The 24,160-nt window shown below is 38.7% G+C and overlaps 1 protein-coding gene across 1 annotated transcript in view; it reads right to left on the bottom strand.

Moving 5' to 3' along the window:
- LOC128480415 (EF-hand calcium-binding domain-containing protein 6-like) overlaps positions 1-22,815 on the bottom strand; it is a 32,862-nt gene extending 10,047 nt beyond the window's left edge. The window contains exons 1-12 of the mRNA XM_053458292.1: positions 22,524-22,815; positions 17,780-17,889; positions 16,691-16,791; positions 16,173-16,250; positions 15,479-15,649; positions 14,879-15,016; positions 14,315-14,415; positions 12,469-12,611; positions 11,528-11,724; positions 9,206-9,313; positions 8,570-8,635; positions 3,733-3,843 (exon numbers count right to left, since the gene is read on the bottom strand). Coding sequence (XP_053314267.1) covers positions 3,733-3,843; positions 8,570-8,635; positions 9,206-9,313; positions 11,528-11,724; positions 12,469-12,611; positions 14,315-14,415; positions 14,879-15,016; positions 15,479-15,649; positions 16,173-16,250; positions 16,691-16,791; positions 17,780-17,889; positions 22,524-22,815 — 1,616 coding nt within the window. The remainder of the gene's footprint in view (positions 1-3,732; positions 3,844-8,569; positions 8,636-9,205; positions 9,314-11,527; positions 11,725-12,468; positions 12,612-14,314; positions 14,416-14,878; positions 15,017-15,478; positions 15,650-16,172; positions 16,251-16,690; positions 16,792-17,779; positions 17,890-22,523) is intronic.
- Between the last annotated feature and the right edge of the window lie 1,345 nt (positions 22,816-24,160).

The following is a 24,160-nucleotide window of genomic DNA, read 5'->3' as shown; positions in this document are numbered from 1 at the left end:
CATCATGTGCCGTAGCGCTGTACAATGGGTAGACAGGACATAACAAGTAGAATATAACATAACAATTTAACTTATAGAAACAACTGGTTAACCATGCGTTACAAAGTATGCACCAAGTTCATTTTACAGTGCTGTGAAAAAGTATTTGGCCCATTTCCGATTTCTTCTATTTCTTGTTTATTTGTCAGATTTAACTGTTTCAGATCATCTAACTATTTTTAATATCAGATAAAACAATGTGAGTAAACACAAAATACGCAGTTTTGGAATTATTGTTTCATTTATTGAAGGTAAAGAGTTAATCCGAACCTATATCACCCAAGTAATTCCTGCCTAAACCTAATAACTGGTTGTGTCACCCTTGGTGGAAACAACTGCAATCAAAAGTTTGAGATAAGTAACTGGCAATGAGTCTTTTACATCGACGTGCAGGAATTTTGGCCACTTTTCTTGGCAGAATTGTTTTAACATTGGAGGGTTTTCGAGCATAAGCTGCACTTTTAAGGTCATGCCACAGCATCTCAATCAGGTTCATGTTAAGACATTAACTCGCCCACTCCAAACCTTAACTTTGTTGCTTTGAGCCATTCAGAGGTGGACCTGCTTGTGTGCTTCAGATCATTGTCCCCCTGCATTAGCCAACTGCGCTGGAGCTTTTGGTCACCAACTGATCACCGGACAGTCTCACATTTAGAGTTCCCTCACTTTTGGCAAATCTCCCAGGTCCTGAAGTAGGAAGGCAGCCCAGACCATCACACTACCACCACGTTTCACTGTTGGTATGACGTGGAATTTGACTCATCAGTCCACAAATTATTATTCCAAACGTCTTGAGGGTCAGCAAGATGTATTTTGGAAAATGTGAGCTGAGCCTTTGTGATCTTTTTGGTCAGCAGTGATTTTCACCTTGCAACTCTCCTATGGATGCCATTTTTGCACAGTCCTTCTTATTATTATGAACACTGACGTCAGAGGCAAGTGAGGCCTGCAGCTCTTTACATGTTAGTCTGGGTTCTTTTGTGACCTTGTGGATAAGTCGTCAATGCACTCATATTCTGGTAGGTTCATCACTGATCCACGTTTTCTCCATTTGTAGATGATGGCTCTCACCATGGTTTGCTGGAGTCCCCGAGCCCTTTGTAACCTTTTCCACACCAATAGAGGTCAATTACTTTGTTTCTCATTTGTTCTTGAATTTCTCTAGATCGTGGCATCGTGTGCTGCTTTTTGAGACCTTTTAGCCTACTTTACGTTAAGGACAGGTTCTATTTACTTGAACCCAATAATCAATCAAATTTGGTTAATTGGTTGATTTTGTAACTGTTTTTCACATAGAGCTAGGTCGGGTTGGATAGCTTTTCCCTTTTATACATGACATGATCATTTGACAGCTATTTTTTGTGTTTACTCTGATTATCTTTGTCTAATGTTAAATTGAGTTTGATGATCTGAAACACTTAAGTGTGACAAAAAAGCAAAAATAGAAGATATTGGAAAGGGGGAAATCATTTTTCACAGCACTTTACAGTAGATCAGTAAAATAGCTTTAAAAACCATCAATATTTTCGTTTTTATAGCTAACCTAACGTTTTTATAACCTCTTTGTCTAAACTGAAAATCCAATCCAGTTGGCAATGACTTTATCACTTTAGGTAGGACCCGTGACATGCTCAGTAAGATATAGCGGAAAAAGCCAAGTGAAAAGAGAGAATTTGGGCTTCCCCTATTAGCGAAAGGAGATGGCAGACATGTATATTGCTATTGACAATGTGTCTTATGGGAGACAATTTTCAAAGCTTGGCAATGGGCAGACATGTTGGGATTATTGGGTTTTTCTTCTTATGCAAGGTAAAAAAAAAAATAATGCGATGCAAACTTTTACATTTAAAATGGCATTGTTCTCTCGCGTAATCTGGCCACCATCCGAGTGGTGATCTGGTTATTAGAAAGGAGAAGAATGGAAGACATTGGCAGGGATTGAAGCTGGGGGATGAATGTGGAAATGTAGAATGGATGTTTCTTTTTCTGTCTTTCAGCTGACCGTTGTTTCTGTCTGTTTTTTAGAACTGATCCAAAGGGACGGGGAAAGTCAATGTGTGGAGCTCTAAGGAAGAACCCTCTCTACAGCTGCAGCTCAGAGGATTAGAGAGCTTCATCCACAACGCAACATTACACAAGTAGCCTTTGAACAAAAGTCATGGATACTATTAATGATATGGTAATCCTTCATCTAGCTACCTCCCAGTAGTGATTATACTGACATGGGAAGAATATCTAAGTCGTGGATGCACCCCACAAACAACAGTGTTCCTATTGTTTACTCAAAGCTTTGGTAGGGCTAACTTTTAGCAGTATCTATAACGTCACCTTCCTCCTCTCTGTATAGAATGGACCAAGTCTGGATTTGTTTGCAAGTTCCCACACACATGTTTTGCCATTTAAAAAAAATCACATCCCTGACGACGAAGGATTCATGCAAGACCACACAAAGGTTACTTCTGTAGGTCTGGAGGAAGATGTTTTAATTGCATTGTAGGAACATGTGCCAGTTGATTTGACTTGCAGATGATCCGAAATTCACAATTAAGGAATCTGGCAGAAAATGACATTTTCCAGATACAGTGGAATATGAGCGTTTACTGTAAAGATTATTATTTGGTAATCAGCTGAGAGGAACGCTGCAAGCATTGGTCTCTATTAGTCAGCAGGAACTTGTGTCAATATTTTGATTCAGCTCATGTAAAAAGATTAATCATTGTATTAATTATGAAGGAGTTTGTATATGTGAAGAAACTGGCCTGGATCATATAGATAGACCTATAGATAGACAGATAGATAGATAGATAGATAGATAGATAGATAGATAGATAGATAGATAGATAGATAGATAGATAGATAGATAGATAGATATAGATAGATAGATAAATAGATAGATAGATAGATAGATAGATATAGATCGATAGATAGATAGACAGATAGATAGATAGAAAGATAGATAGATATAGATTGATAGATAGATATAGATAGATAGATAGATAGATAGATAGATAGAGATAGATATATACTATTTGCTTGTATATGAAATAATATATCATATAGTGATAAACATTCTGAGCATGCCATCCCTATTCACTTGGAGGAGGGTTACGTGGCTGCTTAGTGATCTTATATGATAAAAATAAAAGTAATTGTTTTAAATCAGATAGTTGAGAAAAATACGACAATCTGAGCATGTTAGAGGCATTGTTATTGTCAATTGTGTATGATAGAGAGAGAGAGTGTGTGCGTGTGTGTAACTATGTGAACCAATGCATGTTAGTTATTGGGTGTGTTGCAGGGGCAACTTGGTATATATATATATATATATATATATATATATATATATAAATATATATATGTTGTGTGCTTTTCTCTACTATGATGTCTGTGTTTCTTTGTCCCCCTATTGAGGAATTCGGGCATAACATCTAAAGGTAAAATAGATGTGTCTAACAATGTTCTGGTGTAACTTACCTTTCTATGGTTAAATAAAATTGTATATACATACAATATACAACATGGTATTTCTATAATAAATAAACAAACATTTCTCCTCCAAAGTTATCTGCTATGACATTACATCCAGCATTTACCATTAGCTTTAAGGAAGATACATTTACTGAAATGTATAGCAGGAATTCATAGAATGGCAGAATTTGCACCAAAGATAGACACGAAATTGACATCAATTACCGAGAATCAAACATGGCCATGAAATGGGGATATTGGACATTTCCATCTTCATCAAGGGGGATTCTGTCAAGTAGCTGCTCAAAGTCTTCATCAGTAATCTCCACGCCAAACCTGAAACACAAGTTAGCTGCAGTCATTCAAGGAGTTCGTTTGGGTCCCCAGCGCCCACAATAGCCCAAGCATATGGCTGCCATTAACTCTTTGTCACTGCCTCACCCCTCGCAAACATGAGCACCCTTGTGAATATCAGAGGTTAATCAGGTTTTTCAGTGAAAGAATTCGTAGGCTAGAAAGTTTGCAGAGGACTCGGCCAGAAGTTGGAATACGGGCATCGAAAGCCCATATCGGATTGTCCTCCGTGAAACCTTATTCATTAGACTAAAACACTGCTATTACTTAAACAAGCTAGTGCTTCAAAAGCCTTTTCAACCATATTGTTCAGCATGAAAGGCAATTTACCAAAAAAATGGCTTTTCATAAAATTAAAAAAGTGAATCTGATCTTTGGATAAGCATTTCATAAAGCTTTAAATAGGAGTTTCGCATGCGGACCTTTTGCCAGTATCTCTTGTGCTTCTATCCCTCCAGCACAATTTAGGCATAATCCTTAAAACACCAGCATAAATCACAACGACTTAAGATATAAAGATGAACAAGGCGTTCATTCATTATCCTGAGAATCTGATAATGAACAGCTGATATTTGGAGAAGAAGGTTGTAAAAAAAAAAAGGGAATGGGAATTGCAGTGGATTTTATTCTTGTGCCAACAATAAAGAATATAATTCCATAAAAAAACCCATTCAGCTGTTTCCGTAGACTCTTCATCACTTTGACAGATTTATGTAAATAAAAAAGACGTTCTGGATTTATAGAAAAAGAGGCCTTTTCATCTCTTCAGAAGTAAATGTCATTCTCATCACAAAAAATTGTTGGCCGTTTCCAAAAAAAAAAGTATATATTACGCGATGTATGCTCATTATCATATAAAAGGGATGTCTCATTCCTATATTGTCCTTAGAAATGCATAATAAAATATGCAAAAAGAGTGAATTTGGTTATGGTGACCTATACAACAGTTTTAGTGCCACATGGGGTGTTGTCAATCACTCCATGTCTACAACTTAAAGGGTTAAAGGTTATATGCGCCATAATTTGTTCAGCAATTCCGGTGTGCTGAATGTCATCACATGGCGGCAGGTGGCTATTGTCTGGAACAGTTTAATAAGAGTTTCTAATACTAAGTGTAACTAAACATATAGATTTTAAAAGCTAAACCTACATATGGACATTATATATGAGCGGACCCAAAGCCTCTTCAAGTATTAACCCTTCGACTGGTTATGAGAAAGATTTTCTTATACTTGGTGGCAGCCACCTGGTTCTAATAATGATCTGTATAATAACATCACCTGCCGGACGTTAAAGATACCTCTTGATGAAGACTGGCGTGTGGAAAGGTACATATGTATATATATATATATATATATATATATATATATATACATGCACTGACCCCTAGCAATCCGCAATTAGATTGTTTAACATACATGATTCTAGCATGTTAGAAAATACATACTTCATTCTACGAGAGTACCGGACTGAGCTCCATAGGAATCAGTGAATTGCATCGGTGTCTGACAGCTAATACATAAAAAGGCTACTCCACCGATTCTAAGTTCATTGCAAAATATATCAGATGCAAAATCTTTAGTAAATATTTCCTAAACGCCTATTCTCACTGAACATATTTCCATACTTCACAACCGGACTACCAGGGGTCTTCTGTTTTTAAACACATACCCCCACTACCCTCAGCCGGAAAATAAGGTAGTAAGAATTAGTGGTAAACTCAATTAAAGAGTGAAAGCTTTGTTGCCAGCGCATGTTAGTTATGTTAGGATTTATCAGCTCGGCCACCCATATAAAATGAAAGTATTTCGACGGCCATAAAACGTGTAAAGTCCACCATTGTTACACAGCTGAAAGATACTCCTCTTTATGTTCTAGACATGGCAAAGGTGTCTCTATGTCTTGGCTGGCTCATCCAAATTAGAATATGTGGCAGACTTTTTTCTTGTCCATAAAAAAAAATAGCTAATTTGAATGACCAAGACATCCCCAGAAGAAAAAAACTTTCGTTTTTCTGTCAGTCCTTCATACTTTAACAATGGGTGTTAAGGATGAGATCTGAATGGGAGACAGTGATGGAGCATTGAGACAATGGCAGGATTAAGCAACAATAGTGGGAATCAAAGTGCCCTTGGTTCTGAGATGCAGGCAGGGATCAGAAGGAGGGGGTAGAATATATATATATAGATAGATAGATATAGATAGATATTTAGAGATATATATATATATGCACAAACATATAGATGAGGTGGCTGTTATGCCAGATGGCTCCTATATTTAAATCAGAAATATTTAAATTAGTAAATACATGATTGCCATACAGTGTTTTCTTTCAGGATTTGTCTAAAAGCGTGATTTTTGTTCCAAACATATACTGTATACTTTACACATTCTGGGTTCTTAGTATTTAACCCTTATCATAGTTGTGCCCTCTAGCCTGTATTGTATAATATAGATTATTAGTTATATACATAAGAACATAAAACTGCAGGCTGTCAATAAAAATATATATTTTACATTTTTTTTATTATTTAGGTTCCAAGAGCATTTTAATGTTTGAAAAGGACAGTACAGTTTGTTTACAAGGGAGTAAGCTTGGACTTGTGTATCTGGATCAGCAGCAATTGCTTCTGTAATAAATGTATGTATCAAAGGACTTACTAGAGATAATAATAACCCCCAGGTATTTAGGACATTGTTCATTTTGCAGTGAAAATCCCCATATATTACTCCAAAATTGTCTAAAAGCATCTTCAAACTGTTCTCTCCAGTCAAATTGCTATTAGGATTTTTTTTTACAGAATATGGTACTCCTTGATGGTATATGGTACCCGTTCTGCACAGTACAGGTTTTGTTCTGGTCCACTCAAAAGGCGGGGTGGTCTTGTGGTGTGCGTACTACTCCTTTTAGAATGTAAGCTCCTGAGCTCATAAGAGGTCATCATAAGCCTTAAATCTCGATTGGAAGCTCACGAGCAGGGACCTCAGCCCGTGTCGTATCTGTACTTGGTTTCCGGTACCTGTTAACCACCTCGTGTAAGAACTGCACAGTGCTGTGGAATATGCTACTGCTTAATAAATAAAGGTTAATAATGATAATAATACATAGCTGTGGCAGTTAATATTATTGTTTAGGCTGACATGTCCATTATAGCTTTCCACGAGCTTCATTAGGCATCCAATGCGTTATGGCGCGGTGGAGACTGCAGTCTTGTTTTGTTGTTGTCTATAAATGGAGACATAACTCCATCTAATATAATTACATTTCAGTAACGCTGCTGCCTGGCTCTTCTCATTTCCATCCCCAAATCTTGCCTACATTTTCACTTCCATGCTACTGGTTTTCCTCCCCTGAAGCCACTGTTGCCTCCTAATGTATCCAGCAAATGCTGGAGTTATATAGCATATTCCCTTACATTACGCAATACACTAATATTACGGTATATAGAACTCTATACAAAGTGGAGATAAGTGTAAGTAATTACGCGCAGGTCACTCACTGAAGTGTATAAACAAAGATGTCCTGACATGTAAATAATATGTTTACACAACACGATGTAAACATTTAGTTACAACAACCTTCACTATTCTAAATCAACACAATTTCCATGTGTGTGTACACAAAACTGGGGAATAAGTCCTTGCTGTGAGGTTTGGAATAAGATGAATACGGGAGTAACGGGTAACACAATGTTAAACACACGCTGACTGGTACACATCCTTAAACTGACGCTTTCTGTTTAGCAAGGCATGCCCTCGGCATTCACCCGCCGGACTGCGTAAACACCCGGACAATAGATTAGTTAAAAAAATATAAGGATTAATAACAAACAAAAAAAACAGATCACAAAGAGGAGTCATCGGTTTGTTCTCGAGACAATAAGACCACCAGTACTGTTTGGTCTGGGGACTTCAGCTCATTCCTATTCCATGTCCCCAGAGGCTAATAAATTCGCACCAAAATCTGGTATTGACTTAATGAGCAGAGTAAAGACGTATGGCATCGTCTGAAACGCAAACAGCCGCTTGGGAGCCGCTTGGGAGCCATTTTGTGACATTGTCTCGTATCCGCTGCGCAATACGCTCTTGTTTATTAGCTTTTATTTATATAGGACTGAGAGATACGGCAACATGTTTGGAGTTTTATGTACACAATGACATTTAGACCAACAGAGGCAGAAAGTAGAAGGAGCCCAGATCTCCTGAGTTACTCACTAGTTCAGCTTTTACCACTTCTGATGGAAGGCTGTTCCACTCATCCACCACACTACCTTTTACCAGTAAAGTAAAACTTCCTTACATTACCGCTAAGCCTCTGACCCTCTAATTTTAGACCCTAATCTCTAATTTTAGATTATGTGGAGTAAACACTGTTTTATTATGGATTACTTTCAGCGTTGGCTTTACTTTGTTGTCTCATTATTTTGAGTTTCTAAAGTCATTTGTACGAATCAATCATAGTTTTCATTTGAGTGACTGGTGCATCAATATAAAATACCTAATGTGAAGGAGTGTGGTTTCTTGATACAGAGGTTATTTACTTTTATTTTTTTCTTCACACTGAGTCAACGCATGAAACTTAATATATTTGAATCATTGATGTAAAAAGCACCCAGATAAAGACATAGAAAACCTTTAGAATGCAAAATATCAGGGCGAGTTCTATATTAAACCCGCATATAAACTTATAGTAAGCAAAAAGGTCTACCTGCTTTCTATAGCGGCTCGGAATTCCTGCTGGCTTATGACATTTCTGCTGAATTTATCTATTTTTCTAAATGAAAGAAAGCAAAAATAAAAAAGTGTACAAGCATAAAAACACAATATAAAACATACAGTAAAATCTCCCATAGAACACATATACATCTCCCTTGCTAATGACAGTAATGGCATCAGAAATCTTGGGGCCTACTACAAACCTACCTGCCCTGTCCCACCTCATGCTCTTCCCACTGCCTGTGTCCATGTTTCCAATGGGCCCCCATCCATGTGTGGCCTCAATACTCACAAAGCCACAGGGAGACGGCCACAACGGCCATTAGGGATTAGGGAGGTAGTGAGACACTGAGAGAGAGCATGAGAGAGTGAATGGGAGTGTGCGAGAGTGAATGAGAGCACAAGATAGTGTGAGAGAGCACAAGATAGTGTGAGAGAGCATAAATAAGAATGTGAGTGAGGGTGAGTGACTAGTCCCTAAGCTTAATCGGCTATGCGGCAGTGCAGCAGATCTAAGGGCTGAAAAAAAATTACCTTGATTATAGGATGAGGTTGTATTTTTAGTTGACTTTTTCACAAAAAAAAAATCTTATAATGGAGCAAATACGGTAAATGAATAAATACATACTCGAATGTTGCCAGCAATGCCAAGAAATCTGCCTGGAAGAGGTTTGTCAGTTTGGCTTCCACCGCTGTGAGTGTAGACGAGGGGCTGATCGCACCTTCCCGGTGAAATCTGCAGACGTGGATATGTTAAATGGTATTACGCCTGTAGTTATGTCACAGTATAGACAGAATATTAGACGAGTTACATAAATATTAGCTGCTGATCAAAGCTATGGAGCTCTGACAAACTTTGAGACGCAGTTCTCAAGGCCATCAAAATAGCAACGGTAAGACATTGGCATTGCATTTTATTCACTACAGTCACTTTTTTTTACTTAAACATAGACACGTGTGTTAATGCTTTAATTAAGAACCACGAAGTATAATAACATTTTGTGTCAGTCCCCCCCCCCAGTGTGTGAGCTTTTGTTTTTCACCATGAGTACAGGTAAAAAGCATAGCGGGGAACTTTTGGGCTCCAGCTACCCGGAGGCAACCTTTGCGGGACGCAGCCAGGACTGCCCGCTGACTTCAGTGGGCGGATGTTAGGTGCGTTCCCATTGCCATCAATGGGCAAACCAGCATTGCGGGAATCACCCCTATTTATAGGGGAAATGTGTGGGGAGTGGGGTGTATGAAGACCCTGCTCCCATAACCCGGAGGATTCGGGTGTTGAGTCTTGTTTAGGCTGGGCTCTCTACAATCAGTCCTAATAAATCTTCAGTTTATTTTACATGAGTCGAGGTCGTAATGCAAACAAAGCACACTGGGGACCAGATGTTCCTTTGCACACATGGTATTAGATAGCATCTTTCAATACACAAGGAACCCCAAGCCCCACGGGGGAAGTTAGGAGGTCAGGTTATAACTGCTCTCGGGGGTAATAAGAGAACAAAGTTACACAAGCAAAGACTGTGCTACCAGTCTGATTCATTTATGATTCATTTACAGTCGACTGATGTTGTATACTTAATGCAAAGACCATTGAATTATTCTACAGAGTGGTTAAACGGCTCTTCACATCCTGCAGTCAATAAAACAACCATATATTTCTGTGCTTTTACTTTTACTTCAACCCTTCACACCAGAGTTTTATAATTTAGCCTTCTAAATTAAAGATTTTTCTCCTTATTTATTAATCTTCACAACCATAGGTGGCTCTAGATTTTCAGGGACCTTAAGCCCATGAAGGGGGTGGCCATCATAAGTACAACTGATGAATGATTATGAATAATTATACATGAACAAAGAAACACAAGTTTGTTAATGATCATGATACATTGTAGATATATATATTTTAGGAGAATCTGTGCCTTACCCCACACACTCTGAGGACCCCCTTATACCAATGGGGGCCCTAATCAGCTGCTCTATTTGTTTATAAGGCAGTGCTACCCCTACTGAAAACCAAAATATTCTGGGAAAGGATTGGAAAAAGTTCATGACTTATGTTTAGTTGATGTTTAAATATCAACTAAAAAGAACAGGATGCTGTTTTATTTAGCTGTTTTTCTGAAAGATTGGGCTATATAAAAAATAAATATTAATAATAATAATAATAATAATAATAAAAGAGGTCACAATTCTTAACAGTTACGTTCTACAAATGGGCATTTAATGTTGTAGTCTTTAGTGCCACCTAGTGGATAATCATGGACTTACCGTCAGCTGATTAAAATTGTGTACATGAACATGTCATTACTCACAGATGATATTTCAAAATAAGAAAAGGAATTCAATTCAACTAAGAAAAGCCAACAATGCAGACTTTAAGAAACATTTTAGCATGCACAAGACATGAGATTAAAGAACTGGAAGCAGCCAGCAGTATAGCATTGGTCGGTCCAATTCAATACCCAGGGTATAATCATCTGGCACTTTCAAGAAAGTTGAGGTTGCTGTAATAATGTTGTTTCAAATCATGTTGTAATCACTTTACGATTAAAGGCCTTTTTTACATAACAGGAGAAGAAACACTAAATATAGCTATATGATGATAACTGGTATTTCTATAGTGAAGGCCTCTCTGATGGTCTCATGCCTGAGCTTAAGAGGCAGACACCTCCCAAGTGTCTTAAGTTTCTGACTGTTCTGCATACTTGGCTTACTAGTCAAGACTGTCCCACTTTTGCAGGCACCGGGGACCAATTGCAAACTTCTGATCTCTCCTGACCCAAGGAGCTTTAAAATGTATGGAGGTCTGTGTTGTTGCAGCGCACAGCTCCATTGCTGCATCCACATCGCCATGAAGATGTGCACTGAGATGTGGGCAAGAAGCTATACCTTTACAAAATGCATATTACTGGTAATTACCCTCAATCTGGTCGACATATATCACTCTTACCTGTGTTTTGGGTTGGAGAGTATCTTATGTGTGATCCCTTTATCACTGCGATCTTGAAAGTTTCTTAGCAGGTCAATGTAGCTGATACCTGATAAACTATCCCCTAGACCACACCGTGCCAGAAAGAGGTTCAAATGCTCGTCTTTGAGGTTTAGTCCAAATTTCCCCAATACTTCAATAAAATCACCCTTTTCAACCTAAAAAAACGCACAAAATATTTCAATATTTTAAATGCCTGGTGCCCCAAGAATCATGTACTATTAGTACCTACCCTGCTCCTTATAGCACAGAAACAGAGCACAGGCTTTGGGCAACAGTACATTATTTCAGATCTACAATTATATAAGATGTTGAAGTATCTGGTCTACAAAGGTTCATCTGTCCATTTTTTAAATTAAAAAATAGAATATAGAATATTTATTATGTGTTTGTGTTTTTTTTATTAATATGGGAAGGAGGGCTTTGAGAGATTGCATGTTAGCAGGGACCAGAGAATTGTTTATAAATGCTGGCAAGCTTATCTGGTAAAACATCAGCAACAACAGCATTCTTTTTTACAGTAAACATGGATCCATACACCTATCCCTGCACATAGATGGGGGTCAAAAATGTTATTTTCAGACAATGCTTATCGGTCATTCATCTGATTGAGAGGATTCCTTCCTCTCTTATAGTCTCTACATGTTTAATCTCAAACCAGAGGATTCCATCCACTGATCTGTTCCTTCCACCTTCTTTGCATCTCCATAATCTTTTTTAACGAAACATCGTTTCTGTCCTAAATATATATTTTCTATCAGTAATTGTATGCCTTTTTTCTGAATGCTAAATGACCACCTCCTTCTCAGTTTAAGCAAAAGCTACACAGAGATATTTATATTATACACACATCATTCAAAGTACCCCTAGTTAAATGTTCATAAAAAAGCGGTTTTGCACACCTTGCCAATTCTTTGTGGGTCGTGTTTTTCAAATTCTTCTTTCATGTTCCGGAATCCCTCTCTGAATTTATCTTTCAGCCATTTTTCAATGCTAAGTGAGACTTTCCTTTCCAGTTCTGCTTTTGACATTTGTCTGGATTCACCTGTGTAAAGAAATGGATTAAGAAACTTGCTTGCCTTTTCTATATCTAGTAGATGTTTCCAGTGTGAAAATTCTTTCCTGTGTATGGTATGATCCACATGGACTTACATCACTCTTGAATGCCTGATAGATGTGGTATGTTGGCAAGGCCTAGGGTGGGATGTAGCAGGAGTGGACACCCCTATCCCTTTTTACCAGGGTATGTTTAGGTATGGTGATCAGGCTCCCTAGGGGCTGGTTGGAGAGCCCTGACTACCCTATTTACACTGTGGAGGTCTGTATGTGAAGCAGCACAGACCCCTGTAGTATGCCTCCTTTCTCTGCTCATTTTTCTGCGGTTGAGCACCACAGAAGGATGATTCAGTATATGACATCATGTCCTGACACTAAGTGATGTGCAGCATAAGAGAGAAGACACATGACATCATGTCCTGACACTAAGTGATGTGCAGCATAAGAGAGAAGACACATGACATCATGTCCTGACACTAAGTGATGTGCAGTATAAGAGAGAAGACACATGACATCATGTCCTGACACTAAGTGATGTGCAGCATAAGAGAGAAGACACATGACATCATGTCCTGACACTAAGTGATGTGCAGCATAAGAGAGAAGACACATGACATCATGTCCTGACACTAAGTGATGTGCAGCATAAGAGAGAAGACACATGACATCATGTCCTGACACTAAGTGATGTGCAGCATAAGAGAGAAGACACATGACATCATGTCCTGACACTAAGGGATGTGCAGCATAAGAGAGAAGACACATGACATCATGTCCTGACACTAAGTGATGTGCAGCATAAGAGAGAAGACACATGACATCATGTCCTGACACCAAGTGATGTGCAGTATAAGAGAGAAGACACATGACATCATGTCCTGACACTAAGTGATGTGCAGCATAAGAGAGAAGACACATGACATCATGTCCTGACACTAAGTGATGTGCAGCATAAGAGAGAAGACACATGACATCATGTCCTGACACTAAGTGATGTGCAGCATAAGAGAGAAGACACATGACATCATGTCCTGACACTAAGTGATGTGCAGCATAAGAGAGAAGACACATGACATCATGTCCTGACACCAAGTGATGTGCAGCATAAGAGAGAAGACACATGACATCATGTCCTGACACTAAGGGATGTGCAGCATAAGAGAGAAGACACATGACATCATGTCCTGACACTAAGGGATGTGCAGCATAAGAGAGAAGACACATGACATCATGTCCTGACACTAAGTGATGTGCAGCATAAGAGAGAAGACACATGACATCATGTCTGGCACTAAGGGATGTGCAGCATAAGAAGGAGGAAGCCCTTTGGCTAAGTAGGCCCAACCCAGGAGAGCCGCTAAACGTGCTGCCTTGGGTCAGACTTAGGGCAGAATCCTTTATGTATACATGAGTGACAACAGACTAACAAAATAATGGGAAAGAGCTCTCACTTTCATGAGACATTTCACATTATTGTGAATCTAGTATAGAGAAGCAGGGCTAACTTTAGGCATGGGCAAGCAGCAGGGCTCAAGGTACTGATGTTAATCATTATTTAATATCCTTCTGTCACATGTCAAGGGTTCTTTTTTATTAACTAGGTTTCAAGCTGTAAATTATGGTGAATGTTAACACAATATTAAAATGTTTCATATGGTAACATTAAAAAAAAAACAATCCTTTCAACATTACCCTTTTTGCCAACATTGTCTGAAGAATGGTTTTGAATTTCTTTTCCTAGCTTTTTTAGAAGGGTTTGTGCCTTGATTGCTCCTGTTCCATCCACATCATACCTAAATCAGAATAAAAAACAGATGTAAAGATATCTTTCCAGTGATGACATTATTATTATTAATATTATTTTATTGTTTTATATAGCACCATCATATTCCACAGCGCTGTAAAATGAAATCATTTTTGACAATAAATTTGTGGACAAATGGGGTTTATTTACAAGATTAAAAGAAACAGATAAGGGGGAATATGGCTTCCTTATACAAATATATTGAAAGCCAGTAGTGATAACACTCTGGGGATCTGTTCATCAACAGGAGCGTCCAGGGAATAATATGTAATAGAGGTGGGACCCTCAAATATAATGGATTACTGAAAAAGGACTGTCTGCTATTTTAGCTAAATATACAAAGCTAAAAAATATGTCAAAGGAAAATCTGATTGTCAAGAATAGAGTCTTTAATTCGTGTCTTACTAGAGAGGCATGTGAATATCATGCATATTTCTGGATGTGAAATCTACCTGTTCCAGAGCTTATCAAACTCTGTGTCCTCCATATGAAAACCGATTTGTTCCAATATGTTTCTCAGTTCAGGGGGTAAAATCGCTGCTGCCCCATCTGGCTTCTTCTGTGAAACCACGTCCGCAAAATCCAAAAACCTATACATGGGGGAAAAAACATGTATCTTTGATTCAGGAGGGTTTATGGAAACATAGGCATTGTAGAAGTCTGATTGATGCGTAACTACGGTTCTTCAGAATATTGTAGTATGCAATTTCATTTGCACATAAACTATGTGTTTTATACTTTTTGGTTGTGTGTGCTGTAATGGATCATTTATTCACACAACGGCTCTCTGGATCCAGCCCTAGGCTCCTTAACTGTAATTTTTCCAATAAAAGTGGAAAAATGTGTGCGCGTATACATTACATCCATTACTAATCTAATCCACTATGTTAACTGTTCCCATTCAGATAACATCATTGTTCCTGATTTGCAGTAAGTTTGAGAACTAAGTTGTATTTCTATGCATTCACTACCAGCAGAGGGCAGATTAGTCCCCTCATCACTGAAATGTGTGGACAGAGAGAGAGCATATTAAGGATATAGGTAGCTGTTACCTTTGTTTTGTCTTAAGCTGCGCATGGACCTGTGATGCAGTCATCTGAGCTTTATTCTCTGATCTCCTGTTAATGGGGTCCAGCCAGGTGGGGCGTCCTGAAGGTATGGGATCGCGTATGACCGAGTAGAGCTCGTCAAATGTTATTATTGACTTTTCATTTAGCTTGAACCTGTCACCATCAAGAGAGAGAGATACAGTCTCTGTGTATGACAATTGACAGAAAGAACACGAAACATAACAGATCGAATTAAGTTGCTAAATGAAAACAATCGAATCCCAGGCCAGGCATCTGTGAAATGTCCTTTACTGTGGCCCACAAACTACAGGGATATGAATATACCGGCACATTTCAAAATAGAAATGTAATGTAATGTTATATAAATGTTGACAATAATACAATAATAAATGCATTGCATAGGCATAAAGCTATCAAGGATCCAAGACAAGGCCAAGGACTAATTAAGGTCTTAACATCTGGAAAAAAACGGGCAGAAGACATAGCTGGACGTTCTTATCTGCTGTCAAATTCTATGTTTCTGTGTTTTTATTAGTTTTTATTAGTTACTAGTCAATCACAAAGTACAACAACAAAGTACAACGCTATAAGGCAGAGCTTGGCACTGGACATCGGATGAGCTCCGAGATACTAGGTCACGTTCTGTTCCCTTCCCAGTGCTGTTCAGGTCACGTACCTCAGAAGGAGTTGCTGGAAATTCCTGGAACTTATAAGCCTTCCAAGGAATTTGGATAACATCATTAGCAGTACATCCCTGAAAGACAGAAGAGGCCCTCAGTCACTGACCCAGTTCCTTTCAATGTGTTTAAATACATAGGGTGAAAACATCTCAATTTTCATCGTAACATTTTGAGCAGGATGTTTTTCTCTCAGCATAGAGAAAGAGATGTTTTACAACAAAATGAAAGAAAAGTTAAGCATAAGAATAAAGTTACGCATTTGGAAAAACAAGTATGCTTATAGTTATATGTCACGTGGCTCCCTCTGTACCTCTTTTTCCCAGTGATTGTGCTGTTCACAGCTCAGAGCTTGTCGGCAAAGAAAACATTAAATGTTGGGGTTTTGTACAACACAATAAGATGCTGATGATCCAAACATGCAGCAGTGGTAGACTAGATATACTGTATAATGCAGGGAGCATTAACGGAAGTGACATTAAGATCTTCTTGGGTGTGAATTCAATGTATTCTGTACCTGTTAACTTGTCCCTTGCCCTCAGGATCATTGTTTTTAAACAGCTGCCTGAGACTGTAATAGCCGCCGGACTTCACTTTTTCACGCAAAACATGCTCCAGCTGCAAAGAACAATGTTATTTTAGTTTGATCGAGGAATTATTATACAAGAGTAAAAGTCTAGAAGGTGATATGAAACAAAATTCCACATACAAAAAAGAAATAAGTCCAACGGAACACAAAGTTAAAAGGGAATTTACAATCTGTGTGTTCTGATTATATCATTGTACCTATTTTAAAACAGATGTATAAAATGTTTATTAATTATAGATACTTTAGAGTAACGAAAATGGAAAGTATGATTCTCAGGCCAATAAAGAAAAAAACATCAGAGGTACCAAAAACATATGTGGTTCTGCAACTTTTTTTTTCTATGCTGGCCCAATAAAAGGTTTCATGACAAAACCAAATTCATCTGCTGGTTTTCCACTAGAAACCTGGACATGGGGGATTATGATCATTCATTCTTATTCTTGCTGGCAAAATTTCCGGTTTCCATGCTGGCTGAAGATGTAGAAACTGAGTCGTCTTAACACCCTTCACATGACTTTACTCCGCTCCTGATAATGGATCTTTCCCAACATTTTTCTTTAATTTTGGGAGCAGGAAAAGGGGTTTTAAACAAGCTCAGTTCTGAACACATTTGTGGTTCTTTAAAAATGACCTGAATGTCTACCTTTTTTTCATTCACATTTTTAGTTAATGTTTTGATCCTTAGAATGGTGCCCAAGAATCATTGGGTAATGATACTACGTTCAAATAAATCATAGAGAGAGAGATGTTTCTCAAAAAACAAAAATGTTGTTATTTTAATGCTTTTTTTTGGGTGAAGTTACATGGCACAGAACACTCGCCTTAGAACTCATGCTCTTCCTCGGGTCCCCAGCCAGCCACCTAGGCCACAGACTGGCAGGGAGGTGGTTGAACTATTAGTAGTGTAGATAATGGAAAAGCAGAAGTATAGGGAAAGTGTAGAGTAATAAAAAGCTATACTTAACTATTGTTATCCATTTAAACGAAAATGAACTGAACAGCTCAGTGTGTCCTTACCTCATCCACCTCGATCCTGCTCAGGGTTCCTGGCTTTGACACAGAACTGGATCTGCTGCTGGCAGCACTCACTCGGCTCTCAGCACGGCTTCCGATGTCAGCTCTCTGACCTTGTACACACATACAAAAATAAGGAAGTATAGTACCCGGAAAAGTGCCAAAGGTGTATATAGAGCAGATAAAATAAGGACACGTTAGAGAAACTCATTCCTCGGGTCTCATGTATGTTGTCCCACCCCGACTAGCCCAATGACATTCACCATAAGGTAGGTTTCCAATTTCCTTCTTTAGATCCAAGGTTATGGGTGCCCAGGCAATCACCATCAATCAGAATGGCCACACGTCACAGTATCGCAATTAATGATACTGCGTTAACAATTACAATTGATATCATTAAAATGAAATGAAATATGTTGTTGTATCTTATGTAAGATACACTACATATAGCTTACCTATGCCCATTCTCTGAAGCAGAAACACGTTTTCCATAGATAGGTACTAACAGATATCCACATGGGACCATGAGCATTATGGGACTAGCTTTGTACGTGAATTAAAAAAAAACAGAGGAATAAATGCACATGGATACCTTGCAGTTGCTGCCTATCATGCATAAAAACATGGTATTCCTGCTGGTGGTATTAAGCCCGGGGGACAGCTCCAGCCAAGTGGCCCAGTAATAAAACAGCCCAAAAACCCTGGCAAATATGGCACAGGCTGTCTGGGGACATAGTTGGCACAGGTACGTTAGAGAGTCTTGCTTTGGGTTTAAACGCTAAGAAGTCCCACTGATTCAGCTCCTTAGTAAGCCATATTGCCATGAAAAATTAGATAGGACTCGCCAAACTTTGGGTACTTTGGGTACTTTGCCGTAGTGGCGCGCTAAACAATTTATGGCCAAATAGTGTGACGGAATCCCCAATATTTATTCTTTAGGTGCTTTTTGTATGGCATTCGCTGGGTATGTGCTGAATGCTTGCTTTGTTTTTTGTACTTATTGGTCATTATTATTCTAGCAGCAAACTAGGAATCTGAATGTTTATGCCTTTTATGCTTTTTTTTTGGTTTTGCACTCCCCTATTTGTGTATATTTTTAGGCAGTTTGGGGGAAAAGATGGCACAAACACGCTGTTAGGGGGCATTGACAAGCTGGCGGCAAAGATGGCACAGGCAAGCTGTTTGGGGCTAAGATGGTGCCTATCACCACTCCAATTCATCCTCAACACTGCTGTTGGATTAATCTTTCTCTTTCACCGTTCCTCACCTCATCTGCTGCTCCACTGTGCCAATTGCTCCATAGGCTCAACATCCCCTTCAGAATCAAATTCAAACTTCTGATCCTGACCTACAGAACCCTTAACAACTCCGGACCCCCTACTATGCAAATACACCCCTAACAACCCTTCTAACAACCTGTGTCTCTCTTGCTCCATCCTCCTTCAGGATTTCATTCAAGCTGTGCCCCTTCTCTGGAATTCCCTTCCTTGTTCTGTCAGACTTGGACGTGACTTTCAAAAGCTCTTTCAAGACCCACTTTATTGGGAAGCGTACAGCCCTTCTTCCTAACACTCTCATCCAGCATCCTAAACAAGCCATCTGTACAACAAACAACCTCCACAGATCATCCTGACTTGACCAACTCACCCCCATTTAAACAGTCCTCCCCTACTGTTTCACCCCCACCAACTAGATTGTAAGTCCTGAAGAGCAGGGTCTTCTTCTCCTTTTGTACCAGTTTGTTGTTAAAACTGTGTACAGAATCTGCTGGCGCTATATAAATAACTGTAATGTAATAAGCTGTTTAGGGGCAAAGCTGGCACAGTAGGACATGTTGCTTGGTGAAGTCAGGGGGCCTGGGGCAATTTTCATATCGGGGCACTGTGGTTTCTAGTTATGCCCCTTGTTGAAACTATGCATTTTAGAAGCAGATGATGGAAGAGGTAAAGCCAACATTTCAAGAGCTTTTTCTGACGAATATTGGCCTAGTGACATGATTCTAGGTACCATCACCCAGTGTTTTCCTTCTTTGCATGTTCAATGTACCATAACCAATGTTATTTAAAAACACATTGATGTTAGAATGCAGCCGCCAATACTTTTATAGCAGGTACCGCACCCCATCCACATTCCTTACACTAAATCATACTTTTCCTTTTTGATACATCTTTCCTTCTGAAGGAACATTCAGTTGGTTGTTCTGGCGATAAGGCTAATTTTAAAACATAACACAAGAATCATGTTTTATGACCCTGAGCACACAGAATGCTTTTCTTTGTGTTTCTTCGCAAGGGTTGTGTTGTGCTGTGTTTGGGTGTGAAAGCTACAGGATACATTGAAATGCTTAAAGAAACCACAAGTGCATTAATTGGAAATTTGCTTTGCGTGAAACCAAATCTAACGCAAATGTGTGTGTAAAAAAAACAGGAAAAAATGTCACTTCATATATTCCACGTCACTCAAACAAGATGCCTAGACATTGTATACGAGGGAAAACTATATAGTGCCTATGTGACCTCTGCCCTAGTGAAATACAGGTCAAGCCACGGGATGGGACAACCCCAGAGGCTATTGTAAGTGATATAAAAAGCCACCATTAGCCTGCACTGCATTGACTGGTTGCCCAGACACTCATGTCTAACAGATCCAAGCTGGTTCTCTCTTAACAACAAAACCTATTGTGCACATGTGAAATAACTACACTATTGTCCTGATTATAGGCTGCACCCATATCGTTTGTTGCCATTTTGAAAAAAAAAATGTAAAGAAAAAATAAATATCAATATAAGGTTGGACCTTAAAAGACTAGTAAGTATGAGAATACAATACTTTCTTTATAACCTTTTTAAGGTCCCTTTTAACTTATGATGCAGGATTGGCCAGAGGAGACCCAACTGAGCTCCTTGTCATTTTTGTAGATGCAGCAGGAGGTGGAGGTCACAGACCGGGCAGAACATGACGGTAATCATTTTACCAGCTCGCATTGCCGTGGAACCGCATTACCGACTGGCCTCGGTACTGGATGTGCTCCATTTCTTTTGGCTTAGTCTGTTCCCGAACAGAAAAGAGAGGTAAAAATGCTCCCCATCCTGAATATCTAATCCCAATCCTAATAATCTAATCCTGACCAATTATAGGTGGCACCTATTATTTAAAGATATAGTCGGGACAATACGGTATAAACACATATTAGATGAATCTGCCAAAAGAAAATGTTTTTTATGGATAAATACTACAGATTTTTTGCAAATTGTAAACCACTGGATCTCAAAACTGTTCTTTGTCATAAAGGATTAGCAAAGTATGGTGATTTACAGCTCATTGTTAAACCAATGGAAAACTGCTACAATTATATTGAGTTCAAAATCATGAATCATGCTACTACAAGCATTTTCGATCCCACCAACATAACTAATGTTATGTGATGGCATATTGCATTACATTTATTTATGTAGCGCCAGCAGAATCCGTATCGCTGTTACAATAGGAGGCAGGGGAGGTAAATGACAAAAAATTATTTTTATGACTTTCTAGATACGAGGACCCCAAAGCTTATGATACCTTACATCCTTTCTATGTTGGCTCACTAGGTATCGCCTTCAGTTAAAGACACCATCTTCTGTTGGACCGCTATGATTATATCAATATTCTTCATTTGAGAAATAAGTAGTCAAAAATACTTGGAGAACAATCATGCAATACGAAACACAATGGGAACCACTACTTTAATAAATCCTTGATTATTTTGCATATGTGAAGCGTTCTACAGGGTTGTTTGTTTTACTTCTGTTGTATGGGATTGCACCATGTTCAGGGCACAATTGGAGGGTTATAAATATATAGAGGGGTCACAAGAGGGATGTGATGTCTAAAATCGTATTTGTGATTTTGTGGTATGTATTAACACAACTACTAGCATACACAATTAGATTAATCTACCATACCATGGAATAGGATGTTTTCAGTCTGACGACACCACTTGGGATGTGGCAATTCATTTAGTTGTTTTTGTAAAAGCCTGACAAATACAATATGCATAGGATCCACCATATTTTGCAAAAACAAAAAGCACTTTTTATTACTTTTGTGATTGAGACACCATAACCTTTATACATAACCATCAATGGTTTGTTCTTCCCCTTCCATCCATTCTGACCCCATGCACAGGTTGAGGTAGGGAGGAACTGAATATGACATCATATCCAGGCACATTCTTTCTCAATACATCCAACAAGACTTTAGGCACCAGAAGGGAAAACTTGGTGATACAACAAATCTCTTGATCTGTCAATCAACCATTAATGAGATAAGGTCTCCTTCATCCAGAAAGAGAGTATGTTCTTCCAGCAGAAATTACATTTAAAAAATGTCTTAGTGTGTTAATTTAGCAGGAGAATATCTGTGCTAGTGAGACCGCATTATTGTAACGGTATTGTTTGCACAGGAGCGTCTGTCAGAGCATGTATGTATTAATATGGATATGTTAATGCATGCATGGTTATGGAAGTGTTAGTGTGTATGGGTGCGTGTCTGTGCATACATATGAATCTGTGTGTGTCTGTGAGTATCGGTGTCCATGTGCTTATGTATCAGTTGCTTAGTGGGCATCATATTTATAAGCACAAATATAAGGAACCTTATTACAACATGAATACCATTTTTTTGTGTATAAGTGGCAGCTTTTAATCTTCACAGTTGGTCTTTACATAGGCATGAATCGCAAAATGGGGATTTTTGGTTGACCTACCAAAGATGGGTAGCCTTGTCTTGCTGGAGTCTGAAGCAACTGTCACTTGCACGCCTTCTGGGATTTGATGCTTTAGTGGAGCCAGATGGAGGCTTTTGTCGCTATAAGAAGATGATGCTGTATGAAGAGTTTGTCTGAAATGGGCTTCTTCCTCCTCATCGAGGTATGTCCCACCTGTCCTAGATCCTCGAAGAGAAAGGGTGTCTGGGTCACCTAGGCGGGACAAGGGATGCTCAATGACAGGAAGCCGCGGGAGTGACGATCCTGGGGCCACAAGAAGACGACCAGACATTGTCTCAGTCTAAAGTAACTCCTGAGTCCCAGAACTCAAGGTTTGGGTGAAAACCTGAGAAGATATGAAGTTTTCTGTTACTTTGATTGTAAAAGCTAAACAGCTACATGCCAGTTTAATGGGCATTTAATAAGAAATACAGTCGGAAGGAAATGGGATTTTGTTCCTGCAGGAGTTCCTGTGAATATCACAATTTCTCCTGTTCTCTGTGATCAATGATGCCTCCAAAACTAGTACAGAGACTGCAAAAACCTACTTAGTGACTTCACAATGCAAGTAATGATATAATGTAGTTCCTAAAGCATTGTGTCCATTGTGTGCATCTTGACATAAACATCATGCCATGTGATGAAGATGTCGCATGGCATGTGATGTCATTGGCCCTGGAAACTGTTTATGGAAATGCAGTTTTCAGGTGAAATGTGTCGTTGTCCCTGAAGGTTTTTGCCTATCTCTAATTTGCCTTTGACAAGCAACCTCCACCACGAGATTTTTTTGGTTGGTGACCTCAAAAATCCAGAACCCAGTCATCAGCAAGGGGCATAATTTCCTTTAGTTTAGGAAAGATAATTCATATGAGTTCCTTACTAGTAAACTCTAGTGGGGCAATCAAAATCTAGGAGGACCAACCATGGCGCCAACACTGAACAATTTCCAACCCAACTTAAACACACAACAATTATACCATATATTGTTCAGCTTGCTTATAATAATAATAATAAATTATAATTGAAGTATATGTTCAGCTTTTTTTTATTTTTGTTTAATATCTCCAACATTTTCATGTGTGTGATATTTGGGAAGTCCTACACTATTCAGAAACTACATTAGATCTCTGTTACACCTACATAAGTAAATTAAGCACAGTATAAGATGGTTTATATAACATGAAAAAAATACATTAACAATGTCATTTATTTTACATTGATTCAAATTAAAATCAATTTCATTGAAACTAAAATCAACAATATTCATGTTTAAATACAGACTGTAACTTCTCAAGCCAAACCAGGCTTCCAAATAATGCCAAGATTCAAATTCTAGTCGACCCTGCTTTCCCCAGCATAGGCGTTACTTTGTAAAGTAATAAGCATGGAAGAAAATCAGTTATTCTGCGAAGTTTCCAATATTTCATGGAACGAAAAGGTAAGAATTTACTTACGGTGTGTGTGTGAAGTTGCAAATCTCTTTAATAATCCCAGATTATTTGGGTTTAGACGCTTGGTCGTCTGTAGAGGACTGCTTGCTGTAATGGTGTTTGCCTTATTGAATGGAGGCAGGTTGCCACAGGCAACTGTGAGAGTTCCAAGATCTCCAGCCAATGCATTGTGTTGTCAGTCTGTTT

This window comes from Spea bombifrons, chromosome 1 (assembly GCF_027358695.1).
Source record: "Spea bombifrons isolate aSpeBom1 chromosome 1, aSpeBom1.2.pri, whole genome shotgun sequence".
In the NCBI taxonomy this organism is placed as follows: domain Eukaryota; kingdom Metazoa; phylum Chordata; class Amphibia; order Anura; family Pelobatidae; genus Spea; species Spea bombifrons.
This window is presented reverse-complemented; position numbering and strand designations above follow the sequence as displayed.